At 39.2% G+C, this 22,347-nt stretch overlaps 2 protein-coding genes across 2 annotated transcripts; one reads left to right on the top strand and one right to left on the bottom strand.

Moving 5' to 3' along the window:
- Positions 1–7,545, top strand: LOC146558355 (cytochrome P450 2K4-like). Its single transcript, XM_085248128.1, has 9 exons — positions 1–248; positions 343–505; positions 614–763; positions 832–989; positions 5,464–5,643; positions 5,834–5,975; positions 6,075–6,259; positions 6,691–6,832; positions 6,910–7,545. Exons 1-9 carry the CDS (start codon positions 54–56, stop codon positions 7,092–7,094), a joined length of 1,500 nt encoding a protein of 499 aa, XP_085104254.1. The 5' UTR covers positions 1–53; the 3' UTR covers positions 7,095–7,545.
- A 1,001-nt stretch (positions 7,546–8,546) lies between these two features.
- On the bottom strand, positions 8,547–14,220 carry LOC146558356 (cytochrome P450 2K1-like). Its single transcript, XM_085248127.1, has 9 exons — positions 13,917–14,220; positions 13,663–13,825; positions 13,228–13,377; positions 12,973–13,133; positions 12,706–12,885; positions 12,358–12,499; positions 12,046–12,230; positions 9,866–10,007; positions 8,547–9,784 (listed from the first exon to the last, which is right to left on the bottom strand). Exons 1-9 carry the CDS (start codon positions 14,121–14,123, stop codon positions 9,597–9,599), a joined length of 1,518 nt encoding a protein of 505 aa, XP_085104253.1. The 5' UTR covers positions 14,124–14,220; the 3' UTR covers positions 8,547–9,596.
- Positions 14,221–22,347: the final 8,127 nt, after the last annotated feature.

Raw genomic sequence — 22,347 nt, forward strand, 5'->3', positions numbered from 1 at the left:
AGTCATCCTGTCTGTCAGTTGGAATAACCAACAGAAGTCACTGAGCTTAAGCCATGGATATACTATATGTTTTTCTCCAGGGGATTTATTCAATTGTTTTGTGTCTGACAGTCCTTCTATTGATCCACTGCCTTTTCTCTAACATAACCCAAAAGGATGGAAAGGAGCCTCCAGGACCCACACCATATCCCATTTTTGGGAACTTCCCGCAGCTGTACCTGAAGAAAACACATGTCACGTTACTGGAGGTGAGGAAGTCATTGGAGGAATTTTCTTTCAATGTATCTGATCATTTTAATGTATTTTAAACAAAGATATATGAACATTTTTTGTTGTTTTTAGCTATCCAAACAATTTGGATCTATTTTCACCATCTATCTGGGGACCAAAAAAGTGGTGGTCCTGGTAGGATACAACGCAGTAAAGGAGGCACTTGTTGACTATGCTGAAGTGTTTGGAGAAAGGGATCTGACACCAATTATTGATGAGCATTTTCAAGGACATGGTGCGTAATTAAGACAAGACTTTTGCAAACACATTTGAGTGTGAGTCATAATTAGCAACTATGTATAACCTTTATCTATATTACTGAAAGTTGTTTCTGTCAAATCAGGTATTGTGTGGGCTAATGATGACACATGGAAAGAGATGAGGCGCTTTTCAATGATCAACCTGAAGGACTTTGGAATGGGAAAGAAAGAATTTGAGGACAAAATCATTGAGGAGTGTCATTACCTTATGGAAGCTTTTAAACAGTTCAAAGGTAAACAGTGAACTGACAGAAACTGCAACTTTTTGATACAAATGAACTTTTTGTAATTTTCTTTGCAGGAGAATTTGATGTCAAGCAATCATTAAACAATGCAACTGCCAATATTTTCTGCTCCTTGATCTATGGCAACAGATTTGATTACAATGACCTGGAGTTTACATCTTTGGTACATCGTACATGTAGAAACACCACACTTTTGAGTGCCCCATCTGTCCAGGTATATTTTAAAGTTTTTAAAGATTTTGTTTGTAAATTCTAACTGACTTTTATAACTAAGGGGCAGTGCTTTGCTTATGTCTGTGTAGTGATATGCTTTCAAATATTTGCTACTGTTCATTTAACTTTGCTTTCTTTTTAATGATCACTTCCTCCAGGGGCTTTACCTTTTCCAAGTGTAACCACTGACTCATTTTAAATAGTTTAGGACAGCCAAACTACGGACCAGTTGCTAGGTTCGGCAGGGCTACAATAGAAAGCGAGGCAAATATGGAATGAAATGGCTGGAGACAGGAATCTGAGCAGCAACGGTTATTATTTTACACAAAATGAAATAAACAAGACACAAATTCCACATTGACAGTAGTAATGGTAATAATAACAATAATAAGAATAAGCCGGCAAAACAAAAAAAAAAAAAAAAATAGTCCCTTTGAGCTCAATGTTCAATTGTCTTTTTGTCTTCGGTCATTCGTCATGTCAAAAATTCTTAGTCTAGTTCTTTTTCTCTTTTGTTTGTGGTTTGTGTGTTACCACTTGGGAGTCTCCGTCGAGGAAGAAGAGTAAATTCCTCTGTAAAGTTCAGTCCGGGCTCAGGCTCGCCATCTCCCTCCGGAGAGAATCCATTGTGATCCAAAATCTTAGTTTCTTCCACACGAACAAGAAAAAAACCTAGCCTGCACAACAATATTAACATTATTGCACACAGCCAGCTCCGTTTCTACTCTTGTATCACAGCTATAGCTTTAGTTCTTTATCTCTTTTCACATCTCTTTCACATTACCACAGTAATACATTACAAGCATGCTTTGAATATATCTCTCATTGTGCATGAAATTATTTTAACCACACGTAAAACAACAAATGAATTTCTCGTTCTGTTTTCAACCATGAATTTGTGATTAATAGATATAAACAACAAGATAATAGATTTTTTCAATCATCCTTCAAGTATGCTAAACAAATTCTACCACAAACAGCAAATTACCACTCGCAAATCGGTATGAACAGAAGAAACAACTTTTAGCAACAGACTAACACATTATTATTTTCTATTTATTTATTTATTTTTTGTCCCGTTTGGATCTTTAGCCATCAGAATTGTTGTCGTAAGACCAAGAAAGATGCCAAGCGGATTTATTTTACCAAGTGGATCATCATGGCCTTGCCATATTGGTCCATTTGATTGACCTTTATTATAATTATGTATTTATTTGATTTGATTTTCGGTTGCTACAAACGGGATAGACATGACTGGGGGATAGGACAGGGAGAAAGAATGAAAGAAAGAGAGGGAGAGAAAGAAAAACAGAGGGGAGAAGAGACGGTGAGAAGGGGGGGAAGAAAGAAAGAAAAACAAACAAAACACCTGGATCACCTGTATGGAGAAAAAAAACAGAAGAGAAAACAAACAAAAAATTAGCAACATAATAAATACAACACCATCACAATAAACTAGCTAGCAGTAGATAACAGTAGATACTAAATATTAAACGCTATTGTGCAGCACACAAGATAGACAGCGCACAATGTGCTTTGAGGCAGCAGCCAAGAAAGGTGTAGTCCGCGTCTGTGAATACCCGTGTGTACACCTGTGTGCATACCTGTGTGGATCAGCATGCTTGCATTCCAAAGGTTTCTCCATGTAACGATCTGCTAGGGAGTGTGGGGAGCCATAGCCCCGTCCCCCAGGGCATGAAGCAGGTATGGAGGAGATCCAGGCCCCAGACATCCAGAGGCTCCAGAGTACGAGGACCCGAAGAGGACCACCAAAGGGGGGGAACACAATAGTGCCCTGCAGACTGTTCACAAAGCTGAGGGATCTGGGACTTAACAGCCGTCTGTGTGCATGGGTGTTGGACTTCCTCACTGGCAGAACTCAGGTGGTGAGGGTAGGCAGGTGCTTCTCCAACAGCATCACCATCAACACAGGAGCACCTCAGGGATGTGTCCTCTCGCCACTGCTCTACTCCCTCTACACTTCAGACTGTGTGGCCACCCATGGCTCCAACACCATTGTGAAGTTTGCTGACGACACAGTGGTGTTGGGTGCCATCTCCAACAACGATGAGGCGGCCTACATGGATGAAGTGAAGAATCTGGCATCGTGGTGCCAGGACAACCACCTCCAGCTGAACGTCAGCAAGACCAAGGAGCTGGTGGTGGACTTCAGAAGGGGTTAGCACAGAGACTACAAGCCCATCATCATCAATGGAGCTCCAGTGGAGAGGGTGCAGTCCTTCAAGTATCTTGGTGTCCACATCTCCTCAGACCTGACATGGGCTGCCCACATTCAGGTCCAGACCAAAAAGGCTAGGCAGCGCCTGTATCACCTACGACAACTGTGGAAGTTCAGGGTCTCTCCAAAGATCCTCAGGATTTTCTATACAGGCGCTGTGGAGAGCATCCTCACACAGAACATGACATCGTGGTTTGGGAACAGCTGTGTGAAGGACCAAAAACATCTTGTGTGAAGGACCATCTTGAACATCCTATGACCAGTATAGTGCACTCTATGTATTATTTTGTATTGTATTAATTGCAAACTGGGATTTCTGATCCATTGAAAGGTTTTTAAGCATATCTGAGACCAAAGGTTTTGGTCTAAGTTGATCGATAAATCTGCTTCCCATTTTGCAATAGGAAGGGATATTGATTCATCTATTTTAGAAAGTGTTCTGTATATTTAAAACAATAATTTGGGGGCTTTTAGGTTAAAAAATTCCACAACACTTGGTGGTGTTTGTAATTCAGCTTCACTGGGATTAAATTTCTTTTTTACTATGGATTTAATTTGTTGATATTCCAAAAATCGTTTCTTGGAGAGTCGAAAATACGAGTTGTCGCCGACCAGAAACGGGAGCTGGAAGCATGTAAATATAATAATAACCACTGCAGCTAACAAGAATGCCTGACGAGCCCAGTTGTAAGTAAGCTATTTAGACTCGACTGTGTTCGTGTTTTTTTCCGAAACAATAAGTTCCTTTTGGAGCAGCCTTTCAATGCTTCTCTCTGTCTCTTGCTAGCAAAGTTGACCCAGACAACAAAGTAAAGCTAGTTTTCGGCTACGAGCCCAACACGGAACCCGACGTATTAGCCAGAGGTCCCTTTACTACGGTTCGGAGCCATAGACCTGTTTTATATACGTGAGGAATATTCTTATATATGAGATCGCTGCAAAAAGTGCAGCCTTACCTAATGTCCACCCTACTGTTAGTCATTTTATATTAAGATTTAAAAATCTAGTTGGTATTGGTACGGCGAGTAGCCTTCAGTAATAGTAATAAATCACACAGCAATAGTACATTCATGTACGGTAGTTGTAAACAGCATGATAATATATTAAGTAATCCAAAGTATTCAGAATATGTTACTCTCATTGACTAATGTAACAGAATACGTTACAAAATACATTTTCGGGCATGTATTCTGTAATCTGTAGTGGAATACATTTTAAAAGTAACCTTCCAAACACTGTGGAGACCAATGACAATGTAAACAAAAAGGGGAGACACAAGGACACACAGCAACACACATATCACCAACACACAGAGGACTAAGGCTACGTTCACACTGCAGACGAAAGCACATCAAATCCGACTTTTTTGACCCTATGCGACCCATATCCGATCATGGTATGACAGTTTGAACAGCAGAAATTCAGTATTTTCAAATGCAACCTAGGTCACTTTCGTATGTGGTACTGAATCCGATACATATCTGATGTTTTAGAAAGTGACTGCTCTTTGAATGGTCATGTCACATTTAATCCGTCTTTTATGTCACTGACACAAGACGCCAATTATCAGCGCCGGAGAAGATAAACCTCTGAGTGGAGGTAGCAGCCACTGCTCCAAACGAGGCCAATGTTAAAGCACGGGCACTCTTTTTTTCTCAGTGTCCTTCTTTCTCTAATTATTTGTCAAAATTCTGTTGGTTGCGACTGTGCAGAAATTGATAGACTACTGGAACAACACCTACTAGCTTTGTAGCCGCCATTTTACTGCCATAAACAGAGCACGTTGTGTGTGACGTCTCTTTTGCGCATGCGGGCACTTTGAGGGCAGTGAACCGTTCACACTAGAGCGCGTTTGCTTTCACATTTTATTTGTAGTATGAACAACCAGACAAAAAAAAATTGTATTTGATCAAAGAATTGAAATTAAGCATTAAGACCCGCAGTGTGAACGTAGCCTTTGACACAACAGAAACCCAATAGACAAGAAACTAAAGTGTTCATAAGAATACCTCATGATGTAATAAGAATAACCTCAGAACTAACCAGTAAACTTAAATTACACTGGAAGGTGGCACGGTCCCCCCCTTACTTGACATTTCTGATTTTAAAAATAAAATCATAACAAACCATAATCCTTTAAACTACTTTCAGACACATTAGTTTTTCTTCTTATGAAATGAACAAACATTTGCTTGCCCTTTTAAATACTAACACAGATGCATTTGGGTTTTTACAGCTTTATAACATGGTCCCGTGGATTGGCAAATGGTTCTCTTACCCAAATGAATTCAAAAAAGCATTTGCAGCCAATAGGGAACAACAGAGGAAATTGGTGAGTCATTTGAAAGAAACTCTCGATCCAAAGATGTGCAGAGGATTTGTGGATGCCTTTCTGATTCACCAAGACAATTTGGAGGTGAGGAACAAAAATTTATACAATGCTGATATTGTTTTTTAAAGAGCAATGGCAATAATGTGAACACGTTATCCTAACCTGGTGGTGCTTCTGCCCAACTGGTGAATAGAAATCTGTTTAACACAGCAATGTGAATCTGTGTCATAATCAAAAGCTTCAGCTGTTGAATAACTTCTGGTTTTATACGCAGAAATCTGGAATTACCACCAGTCATTTCCACAATGAAAACCTCTTGATAACAATAATGAATTTATTTGTTGCTGGCACTGAAACATCAGCACGCACAGTCACATGGGGACTTTTTCTTATGGCCAAGTATCCAAAGATACAGGGTAAGAACCTGTAAATGTTCAAAGTGCTTGCAAACAACAAAAATTTATGTTACACTGAAGTCAGATTTATTACATCCTTCGAGCCCTTTCATCTTCCAGAGAAGGTCCGGGAGGAGCTAAGTAGTGTAGTGGGAAATCGTCAGGTTCAGTTTAAAGACAGGACAGAGCTGCCTTTCACCAATGCTGTCATCCATGAGACACAGAGGCTAACAGCTGTTGCTGCCCTGGGGCTTCCTCACAGAACTTCACAGGACATTACCTTTAGAGGTCACTTCATTAAGAAGGTAAAATATATCAGAAAACAAATGATGTGTTTATTATATATTGAAGCTTAAAAAATAATCATATTTTGATTACTAAAACATCGTCACAGATGTGGAAAAAGAGAGTTGAATGATTCTTTCTCTCAGTGTTTGATTATCAAATTGAAGATCAACATTTCATGGAATTTGCAGTAGTCAGCATGTTCCAGCATCAAGGAGGAAATATTCTGTGATCAATATTTATAGAATACAACAGTGTGAAAAATGTTCATCAGCTTGATTTTTTTTAAGCTAGATTAAATGAATCAAGTAGGTTTTCAAAAACTCATTTTGTCCCAGATGAAATTTTGTTTTGAAGTCACAGCTAAAAAATAATATTTGATTTTTGTGTAATATCCTGTGAATACATATTAAAAAAGGGAGGAAAAAAGTTTGGTTTGTGTATTCAACAGGGGACAGCTGTGTATCCTTTCCTGTTTTCTGTTCTGTCTGATGAGAGTAAATGGGAGAAACCGTACACTTTTTATCCGGAACACTTCCTGGACAAAGATGGAAAGTTTATCCAGCGTGATGCCTTCATGGTTTTTTCTGCAGGTTTGTAATCAACTTCTTGTCATGACCCAGATTACTATCAGATAAAATGTAGTGTATTTTTTTGTTTTCTATTTCAGGTCGCAGGGTTTGTCCCGGAGCAAATCTGGCCAGAACGGAAGTCTTCATCTTCTTCACCACCCTTCTGCAGCACTTCCGAATTACTTTTCCACCTGGAGTTTCAGAGGATGAACTGCTTCTATCACCATCTGATAGTCTCATCCTTAACCCTTCAAATGTTAAACTGTGTGCTGTCCCCTTGTGAGACACAGTGGGCTGATGTAATTAATTCTAAACAAGAAATATTTTATATAAAACAAGCTTCTAATGAAATAGGTAGAAGGGGTGGTGTTTCCTTGATTCTTCTTTAAGCAAGCAAAATCAGTTTGAGACTCCGAAAGAAACCTGCAGCACCACGAGGAGCTTTGTAAGGATATTTTTGATTCATGTCAATTAGCTTGAATAAAAATGTACACTTAAACACAAGAAAACGAATCGATGAGTGAGTGGAAAGACAAATTGATCTGTGAACTAATGATAATCAATTATAATCTTCATCTTTAGGAGCTGGTTAAAGCAGAGATAAATGTAGAATGCAGCTGAAATAAAGCAAAATGTAACTAACAAAGTGTGCAGGTCAGTACATAAAAGGTGTGGTTTGCCACTGTTAAAGTATTTCTGTATCAACCAACAATCAAATATATCTTTAACTTCAACCAAGTTCTCAGGTGGATTTTCTTGTACATTGCATACATGTGTTAATTGAACATGGTGACTCCATTGTGGTCAGAGAAGTGACTTGTTCCAAGCAATGTGAGTTTCACTTGTGCTACTATTATAAATGTATTTAAAGGTTTCTGACATTGTAGAATTTGTAGTATGTCAGGAGGCGGAGCAAGACACTTTGAATAACAATGATACACAGTGAGAAATATGAAACAATGATCCTAAAAATACTGGCAATTACCAGTGCTACCTTCCCAGCCTCCTCATATACACCTTTGGTATCAATTTCAAAATCCTGTATCACCTTGTTTCCGAGTAATTACATTCACAAGAATTTCAGAAAGCTTGACCTCTGACCTTGACTTTGAAGTCAACGTTACTGAGATTTAAACTCATCTAAGATTTTTAATAAATGCTAGTTCTCATACAGCACTTACTCTACCTGAACACTTAAAGCACTTCATGCAATTTGCCTCATTGCCCCATTTATACATGCATAAGTACCTTGTATCTAACATTCACACACATTCATAACCGATGATACAAGAAGAGGATAGGTTAATTGATCAATCTAAATTGTCCATAGGTGTGAATGCAGGAGTGAATGTGAGTGTGAATGGTTGTCTGTCTCTGTGTGTTAGCCCTGCGTCAGACTGGCGACCTGTCCATGGCATGCCCTCCATCTCGCCCTATGACAGCTGGGATAGGCTCCAACAGACAGACCAAGACAGACTGTCTGTCCGGGACTGAAAAGTGGTGGTAGAAGAGAGACAGGGGCTCTTGTTGATGATAGGTGATTACTCACTCTTACTTTTTGTCAGTTAAACTACTTTGTAAATCATTCACACATCATTCCCATGATTTTATGGTCTAGTAGTGATCCACTGAAGTACATGATGTACTTTTTGAACTTTGGCTTGTTGTGAAACCGTTCTTTTTCTCAGTGTTTGCATTTAGGCCAAAGGAAACTCAGTAAGAGGTCATTGCCATTTTGTTCTGTGTCAAAGGCAATTCAAAAGCGGTTTATTTCTTTTTCCGAATCACATGATTGGCTTTGAAATAACAAATAGTAATAGTAATAATGATAAAAACAGAAAGAACTAATTCAAATAATACAAAAAATATGGCCTCTTTTAGTGCATGACATTCGGGAGTACATCGACTTTGGAACAAAAGCAGCAACACAGCAATATTTTTTCTCTTCAATTATAAATTTCTATTGAAATTGTTGAATTCTTAACAGACCGACAGAAGTTTCTATGGCACACCTCTTCACCACATACAGTCCCTGGGACTCATATGCTATCACAATAGTCACTTCTTAGTGTGAGAACTGCTAAGAAGACACAGGTTTTCTTCTATGACCACAAGTCCAGGAAATTAAAAGCTGGTTGCTTTTCTTAAAGCACTTAGTCTTGTCTAGATAAATGTATAATGCATAGACAGGAAAAAGTGAATTAAGTCACCTCTGGGGCAGCTATAGGTGGACTCTTGGAAGAGGAGATAAAATAGATGAGCAGCATTTGGTTTAAAGTTTTTTTTTTTCTGTAGACAGCCAGCAGACGAGGGTGGAAAAATACAGTAGAAAGATTCTGTATGAATTCCAGCCGGTTAACTGGTTAGATTTGTTTTCATATTCCACTCTCCATGTTCTAGATGTTGGATCTGCAGAATGGTCATTTTCAGTCTTCTCTGTCTGTCAGTGTGTCATGCAGTTTGACAAGATTAACAACCTTGGCAAAGAAGGGTGCCCATCTCCAGCTCATGCAAAAGCATACACGTATCAATGAAGCCCAAATGGTTACAATGAGTTGGGCTTCATTAGTTTGTAAAGGCCGATCCATATGCCTATGATAACTATGATAACTAAAAACAGAACCATATGCTCATATTTTCATAAAAATCGGAAGATTGAAATGTTGTAGAAATGAAATAAAGGGCTGATAAAAAAAACCCCAACCAAACAAGAAACTACCCAAAAGAACTCATTTTTATAAAAGGATTGAGAAGATAGGACAACTTTGTTTAGACTGCCTCCTTCTTACATACAGGGAACAGCACATAGTTTGTGAGGTGAAGGGCTGAGAGTAATGCCCACAACTGCAGTCAGATCTAACTCTTCTTCTGAAACTCCAGGTGCAGGAGTGAAACGAAAATGTTGAAGGAGGGTGGTGAAGAAGAGGAAGAGCTCCATCCTGGCCAGACTCTCTCCGAGGCAAATCCTGCGACCTGCAAGAGAGAATTCATGAAACATTTCTGGCTCTCTTGTGAGTCAAAGTAAACTAAACAGTGATGGCTGAGCTCACAAACCTGCAGAAAATGGAATGAAGGCATCTCGCTTGACAAACTTTTTCTCTTTGTCCAGGAAGTGAGCAGGATAAAAGCTGTGCGGTCTTTCCCACTCGTTGGGATCATGCAGGGCAGATGTCAAGAGAGGAAACACTGTGGTTCCCTGCAAAAATTACAATACACAAACTGAAAATGCTTTTTATATGATACATTTTAATAGCTTACAGAAGTTACTTATGTTACTAATGTCAAACTTCTTCTAGCAAAGGTAATGAGGGGGGTTATGGTCAATGGCTGTCTGATCAGCATGATCAGACATGTTAATACTTGATATTAACAGTATGTTACAAGCCATTTTCAGAATATCTTTAAAGGGTAAATTCAATAGTTTTATGTTAAATACCTTTTTAACAGTGAAGAAATATTAAATATACATTCTACTTAAGTAAAGATAGACATGACAACCCCTTTTACAGTACAATCAAAAACACTGTAGAATACAAATCCAGTTACTAGTTTAACAACAGTATATATATATATATTTTTAAACTTTTTTATGGGTGATATTTCATTACATAATTTCCCATTTATTTTAATTTATTCTACCATAAAATTCGATACATTTTCCATTGTGTAATTACTAAAAAATTCTATATTCTATATTTTTATGGTAGTAAAAGGACATTTTGTTATTTAACTTTAAATTTGTTTTTCGGTCGCCCCAGAAAATCACAGTTTATTACTCAAGGTGGAGTATTTGAATCAGCTGGGTATCCAGACAAGAGGGAAATACAAATCCAGATTAGCTGCAACACAGATTAATTGATCAGCATTTTTTTCCCTTTGCATATAGGCTGTGATCAGCAGCATATTGGTGAAAATACTTGCATTCTTCTATAACAGTTTTGTAATGCTTCTTTTTTTTTTTTATTATTCATCTGCTGCCTTTAGCGCCCTCTTCTGTCACACTGTCTTCCTGCATGTCTTCCTGCACTGCTATCTTCATGTTTCCTCCTGCCTGCTCTCTTTTCACCATTGTCCAACATGCTTAATATCCCTCCTCAAACAAATGTATAAATAATCTCAATCTTGGCTCTTTGAATTTGTCTCTAAACTGCTCAGCCTGAGCCTTCCCTCTGATGTAATCCTTTATAATGGTGTCTTTTGTCAAATTAATCAGCATTTATTTACTTAATGCGTTTGATGGCCTGCATGTCGTTCTTGCACTTTTTTTCTAATATTATTGTGAACAGCAGGCAACTTCCTCTTTTTTTTTCCTTTCAGCTATTCCCTTTAGCACCCTGTTCTTTCACATTAACCTTCTGCATGTCCTCCTTCTTCAATATTTAAATACATCTTCTCTGTGGTCTTCATCTTTTCCTCCTGCCTGGCTGCTCTGTCTTCACCATTGTCCAAAATCCTTAATTCCCCCACTCTGCATATGTCCAAACAATCTCAACTTTGCCTCTCTTACTTTGTCTCCAGAGTGTTCAAACTAGAATCCATCATATGCATTTTGCTTTTTTCTGCTCTTTATAATTATTAATTGGTTCTGCACTCACTTTAGCTTCTTTTTTACATGCTGTTTTAAAAGGAGGATTGTTGGCGTGCCACTTTAGCTCAGTGGGTGAGCAGGCAGCTACATGGCTGGAGAAAGAAGGCTCAGGTGTGAGTCTGACCTGCAGCCCTTTGCTGTGTGTCTTTCCCCTCTTTCTTCCCAGTTTCCTGTCTACGTTAACTGCTACATAATCCAATAAAGGCAAAATTGCCAGAAAAAAATATCTAAAAGAAAAAGAGCATTGTGAATCTGTACAATATTATCACGAAAAACAGAACAGCACACTAAAAGGCACATAATCTATTCTCCAGTTTCACATTTTACAAAGTTTTGCAAGGTGCTTTTGTTGTTTTTTAGTTGTTTTTTTACGATAACTTGTGTAATTCTTGCCTGTATGATTTTAAAGCTTTCTTTTGCTGGCAGCAGTTTTCCTGCCAACCTCCCTGTAAGCTTCAGTTTCCTGCTGACAGGTAAATCAGTAGAAGCAATGCCTATGCCTTTGTCTGCATTTAGGCTGACCTGCCTGTCGTCATGTATCATGGCCCCAACTTGAAAGGACATTGTTCATATTGCATTTATTTTTTCCATCAAGATATTTCTTTGGTATATCTTCGGTTTTCCATAGTAAGTGTGTTAGTGTTACCTTCTCAATAAAGTGACCCTGAAAAGTGATGTCTCGGGTGGTTTTGTGAGGAAGTGCAGTGGGGATGATGCTGCTCAGTCTCTGTGTCTCATGGATGACGGCGTCAGTGAAGGGAAGGTTTTTCCTATCGGCAACCTGCACCTGTCGATCTCCTATGACCCTCCTCAGCTCTTCCTGGACCTCATCTGAAGCATAAAAGAGTGCAGTGGACACATCCCCATTACCTGACTAAAACACTTCACTTATACTAAATAAATACATAAAAGCTTTGTGGTTCACTTGATCTTGTCTTTTTTTACTTAGGCTTCTCACCCTGTATCTCTGGATATTTGGCCATAAGCAGAAGTCCCCATCTCAGTGTAGTTGATGTTGTCTCAGTGCCGGCAGAAAACAGATTCATGACTGTTATCATAAGGTTTTCATTATGGAAGTGACTGTTGGTAATCCCAGATTCCTGCACATAGACATTTAACAGAAAAGTCACTCAAATCATTCTAATCCTAAAGTTTAGTTGAGTTGCAAATCAACAGAGGTTTCAGATACATTTCAAAGTTCTATGAACACACAGCTACAGTTTTGGGCAGGAACATGCACAATTTCACCCTGAGCTTCAGTTAAACATCCGAGAACACCAACTTGAAAGATGATAGACAGTCCAACCTCCAGATTTTGTTTGCGGACGAGAAAGGCATCCACAAAGCCTCTGCACATCTGGGGATTCAGACTCTCTTTTAAGCGACTGAAGATGGCTCGGTTTTGTTTCTTATTAGCAGAATATATTTTGTGTATTTCATTTCTGTCCCCAGTCCACTTGAAGAGCGATGGAAACATGTCAAAGATCTGTCAAAGTTGACAAAGTAATGCTTTATGCAAAGCAAAATAAATAATACTGTCAGTGAATATACTTCAAAAAGTAGCAATTAATACCTGTATTGAGGGACTTCCACCAAGTCTAACAATTCTGGATGTTCTCTTTACCAGAAGTATAAACTCTGGATCATTATATTCAAATCTGCTGCCATAGATGATGGAGCAGATAATATTAGAGACTGCACAGTTAACTGGTTGGGTTGTATCAAAAGCTTCTCCTGTTACAACAGAAATAAAATAGCACATGAACTTTAGAAAAAATGTCAGTTTATTTACTATTTACTAAACTCAACACAATGTGATTAGTTTTACCTTGAAATTTCTTAAAAACTTCGATGAGGTATTGACATTCTTCAATTATTTTGTCCTCACATGCTCTCTTGCCCATCCCAAAGTCTCTCAGGTTAGTCAGTGCAAAGCGCCTCATTTCTTTCCATGAATCGCCGTTGGACCACAAAACCCCTGAAATGAAATTTTTACAAAATAGTTTACCTAAGATAGATTAACCTCAAAGTGTAACTGTGTGAAAAAATACATTTATTGTAGCATAATATTAGGGTTGCCAACTGATTCGTCCTTTTAGTCTACCTTAAATGTCACATATATTGACCATTACTTGTAATGTCACATACACTGCATATTTACACTATGTCCAGAGGGTTGTGCATTGTGTTTCTGACATAACAGAGTGTCTCTTATTTCATAGTTAAAAAAATAGCAACCCTACATAATAGTCATTTTCCATACCATGTGATTGAGTGAGTTCACGCATGATCTCCAGTGGATTTCTGTCTCCAAACACGTCATCATAGTCAACAAGTGCCTCCTTCACTGTCTTGTATCCTGCCAGGACCACCACTTTTTTGGGTCCCAGATAGAGAGTAAAGACTGATCCATATTTCTTAGATAACTAGGGACAGAAAAACAAAGGCAAATGTGTTACCTGGTGAGCTGAATCTACAAAACACCCTGAAAGAAAAATAATACAAAAACTACCTCACCTCCAGTAATGTGTTGTAGGGTTTTTTCAGATCCAGCTGCAGCAGGTTCCCAAGCAAGGGGAGTGGTCTGGGTCCTGGAGGCTCCTTACCATGTTTTTTGGTACTGAAACTGGAAGGGGAGAATAAATACATGAACAGGAAAACTGTGAAAGCCCCCAACAAGAATGTGTAACTGAAGCAATGGAGAAAAACATCTAATATCCCCATGGTTTTCAAACCAAATATCCACTGAGAGTTCTTTTTACAGGGACACTCTCTGACTCTGCATTTGGTACTAAACTAGATTTTTTCTTTGGTGCCCAATCTAGACAATAAGTACTAGGGGGTGGGATGATTTAGTAGAAAGGTTCCAAATGAACGACCTAGTAAACCATTACTGTGAACAAACTGGTACTTTGGACTGTGCAAATATGCAAATATTAAAATTGTACTTGGATCTGAAGCAACTAGAAGGACATTTCTATGTACAACCACAAGCTCAGCTGCAACCGTAAGATGTTATATATTTAAATATATATTTAAATATATATATATATATATATATATATATATATATATATATATATATATATATATATATATATGAAGATTTTTTTAAAATTTTCATTGTAAATAGACTAAAGTAGTCTATAAATGCTGTAATTTGATTAATAAACCATGTAACTTGGATGGATTCGATGCTGGTGTGACCACAGTGCACATGTCTGCTGTTGCTCACAGTGGTCCAAGGGACCGCTCAGGGAGTTTGTGTGTTCGCTTCAGACACATGAAAAATTAGAGGGAACATTTCTCCCAGGCTGTGGAACTCTCTACCCCCAGATATAAGAAACATTGGTTTTCTCCCCCAGTTAAAAACTCAAAACCCATCTGTTCAAATCTGCATATTCACTGTCAACCCACTGTTTGTTAATTTTATCTTGTGCTTTTGCCATTGTTCTATTATGTGTTTTTATCTATTGTATAGTGTCCTCTGGTGTCTTGAAAGGTGCTTTATTATTATTATTATTATTATCTTTAAGAGCAAGTGAGAAAATGATACATGTGCTGATGTAGCATTTTTAAGTGATCAAAACATTCTGCCTTTATTGTCAGTCAAAACTTTACAGACAGCTATTCAGAGACTATTCTAAAGCAAACAGGCAAATGTGACATCTTTACCTACATGAGACTGGGCTAATAAAATTACATTGAAACAAAAAGGAGCAAATTAACTAAACATTTTGTAAATCAGTGACTCTGAAATAAAGGACACAAAATGACAGAAGGCAATATTCTGAAAAAAAACTGGGCTGATTTATTTTCACAGGGCAACAACAGCTTTTAAAGAGCATCTCTTCCTCACATTTGGGAAACAGCAAATAATTTGTGAATAGAAGGGCTGAGAGTAATGCCCACAACTGGAGTCAGATCATTTTGGAAACAACTTGTCATGTTTTGGCTGTGTGGCAGGCGGGGATTGGACCCAAACGCAAACTCACGGGGACAGAACTTGAACTCAAAAGCACAGCTTTATTGCTGGAAAATAGAACACAAGCAATACAAAACTAAACTGGGAAAAGCTAATTATAATGCATACCAGGAGACACGGGGAGAATCGCACACAGCATGAGGGAGAACACGACACCAAACTGAGGGAGACGCAGACATAAATACACAGAGGGTTAACGAGGGAAGTGGGAACACACGGGGAACACCGGTGACACTGATAATCATAACAAGACACGGCAGGAGTAAATGCAACACTGACAGGAGACTGTCAAAGTAAAACAGGAAGTACACAGAGGTTCAGACAGGAGGAGAGAGAGCACGGGGAGAACACAGACATAACAGGCTGGGGAAAACATGGAATAAAACATGAGGGGAGACGAGGGCTCACAGATACATAGAGGGGCACACAGGGGATAAAAGTCACAAGGGGAAATCAATTAAGGAACAAAATACAAAAAGACATGAATACTAAGACTGCTGGGCCAACATGGCCCAGGATCATGACACAACTGAGGTGAATCTTTTAACCAGAGCAAGATATGTTTTTAGAGAATATCTGTTCCTCACATTCTGGAAACAGCACACAGTTTGTGAGGTGAAGGGCTGAGAGTAAAACCCACAGCTGGAGTCAGATCTAATTCATTCTCTGAAACTCCAGGTGCAGGAGTGAAATGGAAATGGAGGGTGGTGAAGAAGAGGAAGAGCTCCATCCTGGCCAGACTCTCTCCAAGACAAATCCTGCGACCTGCAAGAGAGAACTACTTTCATCAATGTAACCTAAACAGTGATAGTTGAGCTCACAAACCTGCAGAAAAGGGAATGAATGCATCTCACTTGACAAATTAATTCTCTTTGTCCAGGAAGTGAGCAGGGTAAAAGCTGTGTGGTTTCTCACACTCCTCTGGATCATGCAGGACAGATGTCAAGAGAGAAAAAAACGTGGTTCCCTGATGAAATTACAAAACACAAACTGAAAATGCTTTCTATATTGTATATAACTCATATGGAAATCAAAGAAAATGGACATGCTTCTTATGACAGAAAACTGCTTCCAGATGAAGATGAATATTGGAAAGAATCAGAATCATTTACCTTGACACATCTTCCAATATTCATAAAGGGTGAAGCTGAACAAATTTTCAGCCCAGCTTTAATTTTCTATTACAGTTTTTGCCCACTGCTTGAACACATTTTGCAAAACCCCGCTCGCTGTGCCAAAACTGTACACACAAGTACACATGACACAACACTGGGAAATATACCATTCACATCTGTGCCAAATTGGAACTCTACTCCCAAAACCTAAACTCTGCTGTCAAAACCTAACATTCCTTTGTCAAAATGTAACTCTGTTGACAAAATGACACATACTTGCATCATATGCAAACACTTACAGATCAGGGGGAACACACTAGTCTACTTTACATAAAACACTGCAGTCCTTGATTCCCATTGTTTATTCAGAAGGCACATTTACAGGAGACACATTTCCAAACAACCATAAACGCAAATAGACCTACTCAATACTGTACATTGCAGTACCATGAATACAGGTACAGCAAATAAAACAACAACAACACAATAGTACTGCAATAGAAAAAACACTATACTGTAAACACAAAAAACCATGACAATTGTGCATAAGTGGGCTCATGGATCCCGCCGTCTGTTGGGGTCTGGCCACAGGACCTCATCAACATCGCAAGCAATGTCCTCTCCCGCTAGGCACCGGGGTAAATATCCTCTTGCTCTCCCTCCATCCATGCTTGCAAAGTTCTTGGAATGGCTACGCTGAGGGCTTTTTGTGGTTGGCTAATTGGTGTTCGGTTTTGCAAGTAGGTGCCTTCAGGTGTGTATTTGAGTGGTTGCAATTACCCGATGTGTTTTGCATTTTGGATACATGTGTTTTCCGAATGGCACCCTGAGATTTCATTTTGTGAGCGAAGTGTCTTATGTATGAAATAGAGTGTAGCATGCAGGACCATGTGTGTTGCATGAGGGAGTAGGTGTGTTGCATAATTGGTACTGGGGTGCAAAGCAGCGCTTTTGTTTAAGGTAGGGGTACATGTGTTTGAGGTATGGTAACAACAGCTTCACGTTGTGTTACTTTAGTCTAAGCATGGGTTTATAGTGTTCAAGCAACGGGCAAAAACTGTAATTGCATTTTAATTTTCAGATTACAGTTTTTTACAGTCGCTAACAAGCGTTTGTCCAAACAGTTGTCACATTTGCAAAACTCTAAACACAATTAGCACAGCATCGGTCTGTTGTGGCCATACCAGTCACACATTTCATGTCGTGTTCACCCAATATGCAGTCAGTGAACACATTTCCACAATGCTTACATTTTCTTAACAGACAAGCTATACCTCCCAGCAAAATCATGAACTGTTTTTGTAGTATCTACGAATGTTAACACACAACATCCCACAATAGCAAAAACAATATCCCAAACCTTAGATACAGTATAAAAACCTCTGCTTCTGCAATGATATGTCGGTGGATCCGACATACCAGGCGGTTTTATCCCAGGTGCATCGACTTGGATAACATCAGATGTGATGTTGATGAAAACATGTGGCCTAACCCTGAAGATCGCAGAGATTAGATGCAAATCTTTTGCCTTTTTATAGCCCCCCTCCCCCTCCCCCCCTTTTTATCTTGGCTTTTTGCTGTTGTTTTTTTGTTCAGAATGCTCTTGTGTGTTTCATGGATATTTTGTTCACTGTAAGCAATACTGTAAAACTTTCTCTGTCCTATCATACCGTGTTTCTACTGTACCTCCTGTGGTAAACAGTAAAGAAACAAAAACTTGTTTGCTTTTTACTGGAATGCTTTTGAATGTGAACATTACTGTACATGTGGACATACAGTTACCAACCAAGACATTTCTGGTGTCAATATGGTGGATTGCATGTTTCGCATGCAAATACCTGTGAAACTGAAACATAAATGTCTATGCAGTTTTTGTAATGTCAATGATAGCCAGTATTTTGAAACCTGGTGTACTTTGATTGACTGCATGTACCTTGTGAAGTGAAAACAAGTGTTATTCTTTGACAGACTAATTTCATTTTGAGTCAGATTTATAGTGTTTTTGTACAGTTAGTGTGTGCAGAGAAAGATGTGTTCTAATTTTGAAATGAGGAGTTAGTATATATTTAACAAAGTGTATTTTTGGGAAGGATATTATCCATTTGGCCAATTGTGTTTTGTAGGTGTGGGTCTGTGTTAAGAGTTTAGAAAAGGTATCTGAAGTATGGGTAGGCGCTTGTTAGCGACTGTAAAAAACTGTAATTTAAATTCACTTAGGTTCAATTCAATTTTATTTCTACAGCGCCAAACCTCTAGGCGCTTTATATTTTAGGGTAGACCCTACAATCATGTTGCTTCACAACAAAGTTCATCTTTAGGTGTTGTATATTGTAAATTCAGGTCTTGCTGAGAACTGGCTTCACAACAGAGGAGCCTGCGAGATGATGGCATTTCTTACTCTCTTTTTTTGGAAACTCCAGGAACCTCAAGTAAGCCTGCACTCTGAGAGAGTTTAAGACACGATGGAGCTTGCATAGTCAAATTATTTTAATTCTGGCTTTGAGGCCTTTTTTCATATGACAGGGAAGCAGTTTAGAGTCTATAATCACTGTTAAAGAGCATATCCTGGCCAAGTCAGATTCTTTAGTTTAGTCTGAATTAAGAGACAGAAACATAGTGGTGATCCAGACCTTTATCTTTTCAAGCTAATTCTATAGTTTAACTATTTGATTTGATCTGACCTCATGGATAAACACAACTGAGTATCATTTGCATATAGGCATACAACTGTTTGCTTTGTTTTCTAATAACATTACCAGTGCCAAGCATGTATTACTTGGAAAGAATTTTAAGAAGTGAGCCCACTCCTTGTTGCACGGCCCTTCAGGTTCTCTGTCTGCCCTGCAAGCACTACATGCCATTTGTTCTCAGTTTGGTGACAGTCCCCACCAAGGCCTTTCCCAAACTGCAGTCTCAGTTCATGCTCAAACCATCTGACATCATTTACTATGAATCCGTGTCTGTGTGCATCTGTGTGATGTCAAGTCTCAGATGCAGTTTTGCCATGTTGTGTGAACATCTTCATCTGACTGGGCTGAGGTAGAAGTGGAGGGCTAGTCATGGTTTTAAAAACAAATTCCGAGTATAACAGTGGCCTCCTGCCATATCATCGCTGCCAGAGGACTCCACGCCTGCTGGTTCTGTTTTGTCGCTGCCAGGGGTCTCCGCACCTGCTGGTCCTGCTTCTGTTCCCACTGGGGGGTTCTGGAGAACGGAACCAGCTGTCTCCGCTGGAGGATCGGAGTGGCCCGTTCAGTTGTCTGTCTCTGTTGGAGGCTCCAGGAAGTTCATCCAGCCATCAGCGCCACCAGATCCTCCACCTACGGCTTCCACACCATTGACTGCACTGCCACCACTTGCTCCATCACCTGTGGCTTCCACGCCATTGCCTGCAGTACCACCACCTGCAGTTTCCACACTGTCACCTGCAGCTGCATTTTCCACTAGTGGTGAGTGGATCGATCCACATATCGATTGTACCAATACCAGGTCGGCATCGGATCGATACTAGCCTGGTGAGATCGATTCTAAACTTTAAGTTCCGGACTTGTTTGCAATGCTGTGGTTTTGGCAAAGACGAAACAGTCAGGTCGTCGAGGTTTGCGTAGACTTTTTATTAAAAATCTTTCTAATAAATATTGATAATATTCATTTTCTATAAGCGTTTTCTATTTAATTACAAACTTTGTGCCAAATATGTTCTGGGTTTTAAGTATTTAATAATAAAAAAGGAAACATCACAAAAAACGCTTGAGGTCATGAAAATGAGATTTGTTGAGATTTGTATCGGTGATACTGGCCTGTATTTACATGTAGCCTGGCTAAATTAACCAGCCCAGAACACAGATTATCTTTGGGGTTCTTTTAATCTGAATGATGAAGTAAGTGCTCAGAAGAAAATAACAAGGTTGTAAAAATAAAGAAATAAAATTGTTACAGACAGCTCCTATCCAGTAACAGCTTTGTGCTCTGGTAACCCACTGCTACTGCAGGTTATTTCCCCAACTTTATCAGCATCTGGAACTCAAGGACATCTAGCGTCATTTCGTGTCTGATATAAACCCAAACATAAATAAAACAAAACTTAGCAGTGCAAAAATAACTGTAGTGGCTTCTCAGTGCATTAATCCAGCAGAAAACGGAATATGGATCCCTCTGAGACGAACGGCGAAGTTGGTGGCAGCTACTCCTGGTGCCTTAACTGTTGCACACTTTGCGTTCAAAACAGATCACGCAGCGAAAAAAGGCATTGCACACCCACATAAAACCAATGCAAGCTAGCACTCATGCATGTCTCCGTAGATCCCCATGATCCCTTCCGCTCTCAGAGGTACCCCAAAAGAAAAACAGTGCCATCCAGTGGCATGTCCCATAATATCGAACTTCCACCCGGCTACATACATGGTATCGCATCGATACCAAAATATGCAGTATCACACACCACTAGTTTCCACACCGTTGACTGCAGCTCCACCTGCCTTGTCTGGTCCTGCCTCGTCTGGGCCTACATCATCCGGTCCACATCCTCCTCGGCTGGCATGGCCAGCTTGTTCACGCCTAGCACACCGTCGTTGGCCACTTTCCAGGCCGCAGGCTGAGGAACATTGCCGTCATGGTCGGCCTACTGAACGGTGTTGCTGCCTTCCACATGTCGTGTCAGTAGTCCTCCTCCGTTCAGCAAGCCTTCGATCGGCTGAAGCAACATTTCTCATGTGTGCCCATCCTGATCCAGGTTGACCTCAACAAGCCTTTTGTGGTGGTGTTTTGGACTCAGGGGTTGGGGTAGTGCTGTCCCAGCTCTCCGATGGAAAGCTTTGTCCCTTTAAAGTTTAACTTTTAACATTTATGAATTCATCACCTATCATCTTTTTGTTACTTAAACGACTTTCACATATTTTTTCTGGGTTTTATGGTCTAGCAGTGATCCACTGAAATAGATGAGGTGCTTTTTGAACTCTGGCTTGTTGTAAAACTCCTTGTTCTCAATATTTGCATTTAGGACAAAGGAAACTCAGAAAGAGGTCATTGCCATTTTGTTCTGAATCACTTTACCCTCCACTTTGTCAATATAATAATAATAATAATAATAATAATAATAATGGATTGGATTTATATAGTGCTTTTCAAGGCACACAAAGCGCTTTACAATGCCACTATTCATTCACTCTCGCATTCACACACTGGTGGAGGCAAGCTACGGTTGTAGCCACAGCTGCCCTGGGGCAGACTGACAGAAGCGAGGCTGCCATATCGCGCCATCGGCCAGAGGCGATATGTTTGCTTGTGTAGTTTTGGTGTAATTGTGCTGTAGAAGTACTGGGGCGGGAAGATTGTGCATTTGTTTGTTGTTCAGAATTTGTATCATGTGAAAAAATGTCATGCCATTGTTCACATAGTGTTGAATAATTTTTATTATCTAGTATTTTTAACTATTCAGACTGTTATACAGGTAGATGGTAAATTAATGGATAAGACTGGGTTATACAAAAACCTTGAAAATAAAATTTAAAAGTGGTTTATTTAATTTTGTAGATCATGTGAATTGCTTTGAAATAACAAATAATAAAACCCCACAGAAAGGACTAATTTAAAACTAAAATAAGACCTCCTTTAGTACATGAGACTGGGGAGTACATCAACTTTGGAGCATAAGCAGCAACACAGCAGTTTTTTTCTTTTTCTAGATCACAAAAGTGTTTCAAAACACTTTCTAAACACAAGCGATTATTATTATGCATTAAACTGAGCTGGATTCTTTAACAGGCCAACAGAAGTATATTGCTATGGCACATTACCTTTACTGAGCAGAACAGAAATGTTAGAAATCTTACACTTGGGCCTTAACTTT

The sequence above is a fragment of the Mchenga conophoros genome, linkage group LG15 (assembly GCF_057382185.1).
Source record: "Mchenga conophoros isolate Kocher_MC1m ecotype Shallow Benthic linkage group LG15, M_conophoros_male_GT1.1, whole genome shotgun sequence".
In the NCBI taxonomy this organism is placed as follows: domain Eukaryota; kingdom Metazoa; phylum Chordata; class Actinopteri; order Cichliformes; family Cichlidae; genus Mchenga; species Mchenga conophoros.

Excerpts from the sequence above, each read along its gene's own strand:
- LOC146558355 (XM_085248128.1), top strand. The coding sequence starts at position 54 with ATGGATATACTATATGTTTTTCTCCAGGGGATTTATTCAATTGTTTTG. Across the intron at positions 506-613 it reads TGAGCATTTTCAAGGACATG|GTATTGTGTGGGCTAATGAT; the intron begins GTGCGTAATTAA and ends CTGTCAAATCAG. Across the intron at positions 5,644-5,833 it reads TTCACCAAGACAATTTGGAG|AAATCTGGAATTACCACCAG; the intron begins GTGAGGAACAAA and ends TTTTATACGCAG.
- LOC146558356 (XM_085248127.1), bottom strand. The coding sequence starts at position 14,123 with ATGGGGATATTAGATGTTTTTCTCCATTGCTTCAGTTACACATTCTTG. Across the intron at positions 12,500-12,705 it reads TCCGCAAACAAAATCTGGAG|GAATCTGGGATTACCAACAG; the intron begins GTTGGACTGTCT and ends GTCTATGTGCAG. Across the intron at positions 9,785-9,865 it reads CTTCATTCCATTTTCTGCAG|GTCGCAGGATTTGCCTCGGA; the intron begins GTTTGTGAGCTC and ends TCTCTCTTGCAG.